At 35.8% G+C, this 9,815-nt stretch overlaps 1 protein-coding gene across 1 annotated transcript in view; it reads left to right on the top strand.

Annotated features, from left to right (window-relative positions):
- LOC102873480 overlaps positions 1-9,337 on the top strand; it is a 22,964-nt gene extending 13,627 nt beyond the window's left edge. Inside the window, exons 3-5 of the mRNA XM_006884964.1 lie at positions 2,615-2,737; positions 5,487-5,681; positions 7,905-9,337. Coding sequence (XP_006885026.1) covers positions 2,615-2,737; positions 5,487-5,681; positions 7,905-9,337 — 1,751 coding nt within the window. The remainder of the gene's footprint in view (positions 1-2,614; positions 2,738-5,486; positions 5,682-7,904) is intronic.
- The last annotated feature ends 478 nt before the right edge of the window (positions 9,338-9,815 follow it).

The following is a 9,815-nucleotide window of genomic DNA, read 5'->3' on the forward strand; positions in this document are numbered from 1 at the left end:
CAGTCAAATGCCTTTGCATAATCAATGAAACACAGATAGACCTTCTTCTGGATCCAAGTAAAATGAAATAGCTTAATGTGTGGAGGAAATGTGCCTTACAACAGTTTGGATTCATTTTCTCACTTGCTCCGTATTTCTGTTTCTGCTGTTCTTGTCAAGGATCTTTTCTTGTTCTTTCTTCCTTTATTACAGTGACTGTGTTTGCTGTTAGGTGCTGTCGAATAGGTTCTGACTCATGGTGACCCTGCGTACAAGTAGAAGTCCTGCCCACCCAGGCACCATCCTAACATCCTGCTGTGTTTGAGCCTGCTCTTATGTCTCCTGTGTCAGGCCAGTCTGTGAAAGGTCTTCCTCTTTGTCTCTGAATCTCTGCAAAGAAAAATGGCCTCCTCCAAAGGCTGAGTCTTGTCCCTCCTGGCATGTCCAAAGCATGTGAGACAGTCTTGCCATCCTTGCTTCTATTTTTTTTTTTTTTAAATTTACATTTAATTTAGGAAATTGTGATTCTGTATTGTAAAATGCTTTGTTATATTAATTATGTCCTTACTTACTATTTTATCCTTTAGTAGACATAGATTTGAAATGAGAGTCACATCACATAGAAAAAAATTATCACAGTGCATTACTCTGTATTAAGTAAATTAAATTTTTAATGGAATATAGTAGTGATTTGTTTCTATTTACAGCATCAGTAAGAACTGTGATACACTACCACTAAGCTCATAAATTTAAGTTTCTCTCTTTCTTCCTCATCCTTTAAAGCATTATTTTTTCCAAAAGTCTTTAATTAACAGCAGGTTCATGATACATTCCTTATTCTTTGCCCACATTGTTACTGAGAGGCATTAATCCTTCTTTGGTCTTTATGCATTGCCCAGCTTTCACTTGTGCATATGGAACAATTCAAAATACTATGGCTTGAGTCAGGCACACTTTAGTTTTCAAAGTGACATCTTGCCCCTTTCATACTTTAAAGAAATCTTTGGAGCAGAATGGGCTAATGAAATATGTTTGATTGTTTGATTCCCCCCCCCCGCTTAGCACAGGAGGAGATTGCTTCTCCTTCTGCAGCAGAGCATCTGGTGAATTCAAACTGTCCGCCTTTGAGGTTGCAGCGCAGCTTCTTGCCCCTAGGCCACCCCCGCTCCCTTTATGCTTGATTTCTTTTTTTTTAACAATGGGGAATTTTTCTTTTTAAATTTTTTTTTTATTGTATTATTTTTACGTGTACCGTCAAGTCAGATCTGACTGGTACAGGAGGAGATTGCCCCCTCCTCCAGCAGAGCATCTGGTGAATTTGAACCACGTACCTCTGGAATTGCAGTGCAGTGTCTTGCCATTAGGCCACCAGAACTCCCTTATGTTTGATTTCTTAACTGGTACTTCTATTGGCTTTTATTTTGGATCCAAGGACAATGAGATCTTTGACAATTTCAGTCTTTTTTCTGTTTATCATGATGCTGTTTACTGGTTCAGTAATGAAGAGTTTTTGTTTTTTAATACTAAAGTATAATACTTACTGAAGGCGCTAGTCTTTAGATTTCCTTTGATAAAGTGTTTTAGGTTTCTATTTTCGGTCAGAAAGGTTATGTCATCTGTGTATTGCAGGTTGCTAATCTGAATATCCCATATATTACAAAAAAACCAAACATTTTTTTTGGAAAAAAGGGCAACTAGAATGCTCCCTGGAGGCAAAGATGGTGAAGCTTTGTCTATGTCAGTTTTGGGCCTATTGCTAGGAAAAGCTATTCCTTGGAAGAGGGCATGATGCTTCTTAGAAAGGTTGAGAGTCAGAAAGAGAGGAAGAACATCAGTGAGATGGATAGACTACAGCACTAGGCTCAAGTGTGTCAGAGATGAGGAGGGTACACAGGATAGGACAGGGTTCAGATCTGTTGTTTGTAGGGTCACTGTGAGTCTTGCTTGATTTGACAGCCTAACAACAACTATGAGTCCATTCCAGTCCTAGCTTTTCCTATGTAGATATAGTCCAGCTTTTCAGAAGCTCCTTCTATGCTTCTGCAACAATTCATTTGGCTTTTAAAATGTGTCAGTGTGTTCTTTTTCTTTTCCTTGCTTATCTGTAAAGCTATTATTTGTACTGTGCAAGATTTCAGTCTGTTGTTCATAGAATTGTTCTGACTTGTGGTGAAATCAAAGACACCCAACTCTAACAACAGAAAGACACAATTATTTGTGCTATTTTCAGTGGTTGGTTTTTTTTTTTAATCCTGAAAATAAACAGTTATGTTACTTGGATTGAAATATGTTTATCAAAGAGAAGAATTTCAGGAAAGATGAAGTAATAGGCAAATCTAAGAGATTTAAAATAGGTCGTTATTGCAAGTGTTGAGGAAGTAGGCTGAAGAGTATGGCCTTGCAGATTGATGGGAAGAAAAGGAAATTTGAGGTGTTAATGAATAATTAGTAAAGGCATTTTAGTTGAATTTTAGATAGTCTGTTTTGTCTTACCTGGGTTTTTTTTTTTTGAAAAAAATTATTAGTATAGAATGTGAGTAGTTGTCTATAGATAGTAAATTTGTATTTTAAGTTTTTACTTTGTCTATTTTTATAAAGCAAATGTTATTATAACATTCACTATTTTATATTCTAGCTGCTCAGTTTATTTACTCACGGCGTGACAAATCTTCTGAGCCAGGAGAAGAATATGATTATGAAGATCTAAAAGAATCCTCTAATTCCTTTTCAAACCATCAGCTACATGGAGTTGATCAAGGTATAGTGAAAGTGGTGTATCTGTGTTTCTTATCTAAAAATGATTGATAACCAGTATGCTAGAATTTTTCACTTACTTTAAAAAATGTTCAAAGTAATGACTCTGGGTAACTGTAATACAAAATAAATCTAGAAAATTTTGTATTTTGTCAAGTATCATTTGTAAGGAATATATATTTAATTGTATGATTGAAAAATTAATTGTATGGCTATTGTATAATAATGGAAATTTTTCATTAAACCCTACCTTTCTCTCATCTTTTCCATAGGACAACTCCCATGACTTTCTATATGCCATATTTTTCTTTATTAGCAATAGTTACTATTTCACTATGTGTCCCTCTGGTGGCATAGTCCATAGGGAGTTGCACTGCTAACCAAAAAAGGGATTTCTCTGGTGGTTCAAATCCATCAGTTGCTTTGTAAGAGAAAGAAGAGCATTCTTCCCCTGTGTGATTGTAGCCTCTCAATTCCCACTGGAGTGTCAACTATGAGTTAGCTCTTTCTCAACACTTAACAGCCAAATGTTTAACCTTTGAGCCCCAAGACTACGTAAGTTCAGAGTAGGCAGCTTACAAGTGTCCAGATTGTTCTATTGTATATGTCAACTGTAAGGAGAAAACTTGAAAATAGTAATAGTATTGGTCCTTAGTTTGTGTTTCTTTGACTTTTGTATATTTTAAGAAAGATATTTGTATTTGGACTTTCTTTTCTAACTAAATTTGAAATATGACATAAGTTCAAACATATCACTCAAGCATAGTGTCGTAAAGTCTGTAGTAGAATGAAAATGACCCGATGTAATAGTCATGCCATTTGTTGGTCATGAGCAAGCCTGAGCAGATTTGCTCTTTTTATGGTGTATGCTTTGTTCTTTAAATATATGAGGGAGGAAAATTGCATTTATTCACTCTAAAAATACATTCTAAAAGTAGGGCAAAGTTGTAGGGGAGCTTTTTCATACAAATTCAATGGTATTTAAAGGAATTATTAAAGAATGGATTACAGCTTCCATATTGTGGTGAAAGCGGGGGGGTAGGGAAGTCTTGTTCCTTATCTCCTGTGCTTTAGAGGACAGTGATTAAGAAGAAATGACATTCACACTTGTTTGAGGAGAAAAGCTAACAATTTCTACCTGAAATACGTAAGTAGTTGCATGGCGACAACAATAAGTTGCTGAGTTGATTCTAACTGATGTTTTCTAGTATGTTTCAGAGTAAAACTATGCTTCATGTGATTTATTTCTCTTAATTGGGATTTGAGTGAACGTTTATAGAGCAGCATGGTCTTTTTTCCACCCATTTATGCACTTCTTGTTTTAAGAGCATTTATTATAGTACCCACAGTGCACCCATACTCTTTCCACTTTCTCCCTGGGATTGTTCCTGTTAATCCTCCAGCCTCTTCTTTCTACCCTGTGAGTTCTGACTGGGTAAATGCTGCCTGCTTGATCTTGTGTAGTGATTGTTCTAAGGAGAGAGCACCACCCTAGTGTATGTTATTGTAAACACAAGGGGGCTCTGAGGATTTACACTTTTTAATAATTAAAAAAGGAAACAATGATATTTTTCAAAACAAAAGATTCCTTGAATCAAATTCATTGTTCCTCATTTAATGATATAAATTATAGTCTGTGAAATACTTTCACAGATTAGGAAATCTTTGAACTTGGTGATGTAATGATTTTTAAATCTTTTATGTACAAAAAAGATCTGTAAAAATGGAAATTCTGGTTAGTTGAGTTATTGTAGGATTACAGAAGGTAAGCATATAAAAGTATTTTTAAAATTGTCAGATACCATCCATAAGAGAGCTTGGATGGTATGGTGCCTACCTCTCAGATTGCTAATCTAAAGGTGAGCAGTTTGAATTCACCTCTTGGGCAGCCTCCTGAAAAGGTTTATGGCCTCGGAAACCTCTCAGAGCGTTGCTGTGAGTCTGAGCTGATGGTGGTGGTTTTGTAGAAATACAACCAAGTCTATTTATTTATTGAACCCTAGATGCCAAATGTTCTAGGATGTAGAGATACAAAGCTTCTGCTCTCACAAACCTACATCATTGAAAACTAGTCTTTTATAATGAAATATTACTAAAAAATTTAAGTTCAAATTCCTTTTTTAAAAAAAATCTGAGCAAATATCCTCATTCTTAGCACTCATTTTTAAACACTAAGGGTGAATTTTTTTGGAAGGTAATGTTTCAGTGGTTGGATTTTCACCTTCCATGTGGAAGATCTGGATTTTTAAAAAAAATTTTTAAAAATTCTGTTAATTTTATTATTTTTTGTGTGTGTATTGTCAAATTGGATCTGACTGGTACAGGAGGAGATTGTCCGTCCTTCTCCAGCAGAACATCTGGTGGATTTGATCCGCACAGCTTTGGGATTGTGGTGCAGCTTCTTGCCACTAGGCCACCAGAGCTCTGAAGATCTGGATTTTCTTCCTGGTCGGTGCCCCTTCTACACAGCCATTACCCACTTGTCATTAGCAGCTTTCATGAAAGACTAGGAAGAAAGGCCTAGAGCTCTACCTCTCAGAATCAGTCAGTATAAAACCATGGAAATCATAATAGTTTGGTGCACAGCCCATGATGAGGAATGGTACATGACCAGCCAGCATTTTGTTGTGAGTTGGGGCAGTTAAAAGCAACTAGGTTAATAATTGCCAGCAAGAGTATTGCCAATAGATTTCTTCATTCAATATGTAATAATGTAATTAGTATATAACTTTTACTATTATTGTCTGTTTTAGCTCGTCTTCATTCATGCCTTGATTACATGAGGGAGGTACTTGGTGATGCTATACCAGATGAAATACTGATTGAAGCAGTTCTTAAAAGCAAGTTTGATGTGCAGAAGGCTTTGGCAATGGTTCTGGAGGAAGACAAAGTACAGAACTTGAAAGTCAGGAGTGACAAAGCAGTAGCTACAGGAGAGACAGCAAAAGGTATGCCTTAATCTCTTTTCGTTAATGTACATAGTAAATGCTTAACAATGGATTTGTCTTCAGATTTTAAGTCAGATGAGTAGAAAATTGAGTATGTCACACTTGATTACTAGTAATTAATTTTCTAGTTTATGAATTTTTAAGCTGGGAACTATATTTCCTTTCCTCTCTTTTAGCCTGTTACTTCATTTCTTGTCACTGGGTTCATTTTAAATCTTAGTGACTCCACATGATGTTAGAACAGCCCCACAGAGTTTTCTAGGGACCTAACTATAATTGTACAGGATGAGGTTGCTAGTCTCCTGCTGAACCCCATGTGTGTTCAGACTTGCAACTGTTCAGTTAGCAACCAAATACTTTACCATTTGCACTGTCAGGGTTGTCTTAATTGAAATTTTTTTAAAAACAATAAAAGCTTAGAAACAGAGAAATTAAGCCCATAGCTGTGAAGGTGATTCTGACTCATAGTGACCCTCTAGGATAAAGGAGAATCTGTGGGGTGTTTGAGTCTATAGCTTTATGGGAGCTGACGTTACATCTTTCTCCTGAGGAGGAGCTGGCGGATTTGAACTGCTAATCTCTTGAATTGTAGCTAAGCATTTAACTGTTGTGCCACAAAGGCTCCTCCTTCACACAATATAAACACCAAACCCATTGCCATCACATTGATTCCATCTCATAGTTAATCTGAAACACAGAATAGAACTGGTCCTTAGAGTTAAGTCTGTAAATCTTTAAGAGAAGCAGACTTCCACCTCTTTGGCCTGTGAAATATCTGGTGGTAGCTTTAAGTACTACATCACTACAGCTTCATTTTTGTTGTTAGATTTATATATTTTATTATTATTTTTATTATTCATTTATTATTATCGAGTTGGTTCTTACTCATAGAGTCCCTATGTCCAAAGAAGGAAACACTGGTCAGGTCCTGCACCATCCTCATTATTCACTGCTGTGCTTGGGCCCAGTGGAGCCATTGTGTCACCCCATCTCATTGAAGGTTATTTATTTTTACCCTCACCTCAACTTTCCCCACACTTGATGCCCTTCTCTTCAGATTAGCCCCTTCTGATAATAAAAATTACCCCAAAGTAAGGGAAATTAAGTCAGATAAACACAAGAAAGACAATACTTGCTTCTTGTTAGTAGCTTAGAATTTTAATTGTTGTTTTTTTCAAACTCAGACAAGATTGGAAAGTCAAGACCAGACAATTAATACCAAAATTTCTCCTATACTTATAACCCCAAAAGCAAATCCATTACTGACAGGGTGCTACCTTGACAGCTCAGTGACTCTGTAGGTACCCAGTAGTGTGGAGCAGAACTGTCCCAGGGCTTTCCAGGGCTCTAGGTCTTTATGGACGCAGCCTGCCAAGCTTTCTCCTGTGGAGCACCTGGTAGGTTTGAATCACTGATCTTCTAACAGAGGACTGCTTTCAGTATTACTCCGTCAGAGTTTCCTGTCTGTGCTTAAACCATGTTTAATTGAAATATGATCTTAATTTAATTTTATTTAAATATCATATAAAGCTCGTTTTGTATGTAGATCTTTAGTTTTAGATTTGTAGAATTCGGGGTTAAATTTGGGATTTTCTGGGTAGAAGGGCATGGAGCTCCATTTTATTAACTAGTGTGACGTTGTCTGTAGGAGCGTGCTGCTCTAGTAAAGATAGCTAACTGTTAATTGGGTTTGTATTTCTTGTAACCTTGGGATGAGATTTTTTTGCCACATCAAGGTTGCATGCAGTCAATAAGAGTTGTTTTCGTTTTGTACATTATTAACTCATCAAATACAGAGAGAAGTCTGCATGTGTATCCCAGATAATAGTAGGAATTACAGGACATTTTGTGTTCTTACTAATTTTTTAATATATTAAAAATGCAGAAGATGATCTCAGTTCATTTCTTTCTTAGACATTTTAGACGTGAGACAACTCTGACATAAAATTTAGGAACATTAGAACTGTGACAGACTTAGTCATTTCTGCTTTAATATATCAGTGAACAAAGTATAAAAGTGTAGATTTTTAAAAGGAAAGAATCAATTTTTGGTCCTTTAGCTAGCATACAAGTAATGTTAAATAATCAGCAGATAGAACTTTACTTCTGACAAAAACATTTGGTAATTAAATGCCTCATTTCATGTTTCCTTTTGGTTGCTGTGACTGTCTTCTGAATATGTCAACCTATTCATATGAAAATTAATGGCTCTTGTAAGGTAAGGAGTCTTATTTTCTTCCTCTGAAGTTTCAGTCAATAATGTTCAAAGCTATTGTCCTTTATCAGCAAATGATTTGGATTATAATAGCACACCTTTTGATTTTTCTGATGCAGTATCAAAATGTGGACTATATTGTAACTCCCCAATTGTACCAAGTCACTCTTTGCTCCATAAAAAAAAGAAACTTGATAGACCTACAAGTGGAAAGAAACTAGAATCATGTAAGTTACCAGAAGAGGTGTCTCTCGCTGACCTCATTAATGATATGCCAAGGGATTCACTCTATGAGTCTTGTAAAAGTGAACCATCAGTAAGATTATCATCTACAGACAGTCTGGAAAGTGTACTTTCCCAGAGTATAAACGCTGATTTGTTAAGACCTCATGCATCTGAATGTGTTTCCCAAGGTGATACTGAATTCAGAGGAATACCAGATTTAAAGTCATCAGTGATAAAGAGCACACCAGTATGTGTTGAACATAAATCACTGCCTGATTTCCAAAACATTCCGGTACAAAACAGCTCATTGGAAAGGTTAACTCTTAGTAATTTCAATGCTCATAAAAAGACCAAATTTGAAAATACTTCTAGAGCTGGACAAAGTGCTAAGAATTCCATTTTAAAAAATGACACTTTTCCATTTTCTCGGTATGAAAGTCCGTCCTTAGCCGAGCTATCTCAGGAGCACAAAGACAGCCCAGAGCAGCGTTTTCCTTCATCTGATCTTTGTAACTCATCATCTGCCAGTTTCACAGATTTCAGTTTGGGATCCTTTCCCCTGTCACAGCTTGCAAATCAGCATCAATCTCCGCCTGGACTATCAGAATTAACAGGATCTTTATCATCTTTGGCATTTTGTAAAGCTTCTCCTACAAGAGACCTTAAAAATTTGTCACTTTCTGATTTGATTGCAGAAACAATTGATGTAGACAAATCTCAGATTAAGAAAGATTTCTTTAAGTTCAGTTTACCTGATAATAGATCTTCAGGGATAGATTCAAATATTGATCTTAGTGTCCTTATAAAAACTCCAGACTTTGGCCCCAAATCCATAGTAGATCGATCAATTGTAGCAACACCAGGAAGTACAGTTCAAAGTTTAAAGTTAGGGAAAAATTCCAGTTATGATAAAAACAACAAGAAAAACAATACAGCCTCTCTGAGTAGGAAATCCCCTTTTTCTCTCTCTTGGACCAAGGCTCTTGCTGCTAGACCTTCAGCTTTTGCTTCAACATTGTGTCTTCATTACCCATCAAAAAGTTGCAAGCGACGCACCCTTCACCTCTACAAGACTTTTCTTTATGGTAGACAAGTTCAGGATGTAAAGGACAAAGAAAAAAGCCCTCTTATAAAAATAACACCGTTTGATTTCAAATCAGCTTCTCCTGATGACATTGTGAAAGCTAATCAAAAGAAGGCTTTTACCAGAGAATAGCAACAAAAAGAAATCTTGGTAACTGTTAGAGTTTCTTATTTTAAATCAATTTAAAGTCTTTATAGATTCACTTTATATTGTGGGACTCAAGGTATGATTTTTAGATTAAAATTGTCTTAAGTGAGTCAATAACAACTTTAGTGGATATGTATTTTTGCACTGATTTTTTTTCTTTTAAAAACTGCTTTTTATTGATAACTGGCTTTATTTAAGTTCATAACCTATAATGAATGTCTGTTTACAGACTACATATGACGACTTGATCATGTGAAAGTAAATCCTCAGATATTTCTTGTTTGAAGTATTCATTCAGCTCTATAACTTTTTACAGTGACTTTTACAAAATATTTTTGTGCTTTTTTTAAGCAAAAGTGCTACCACTTGGGATTATTATAGTTCAGTGATGAACCTTTTCTTATGTGTGACATAGCATAACTAAGACATAATACTTTTAAAATATTAGTGGTATTCTCAGTTT

The sequence above is a fragment of the Elephantulus edwardii genome, unplaced genomic scaffold (assembly GCF_000299155.1).
Source record: "Elephantulus edwardii isolate Elephantulus edwardi_28Jun2011 unplaced genomic scaffold, EleEdw1.0 scaffold00039, whole genome shotgun sequence".
Lineage (NCBI taxonomy): Eukaryota > Metazoa > Chordata > Mammalia > Macroscelidea > Macroscelididae > Elephantulus > Elephantulus edwardii.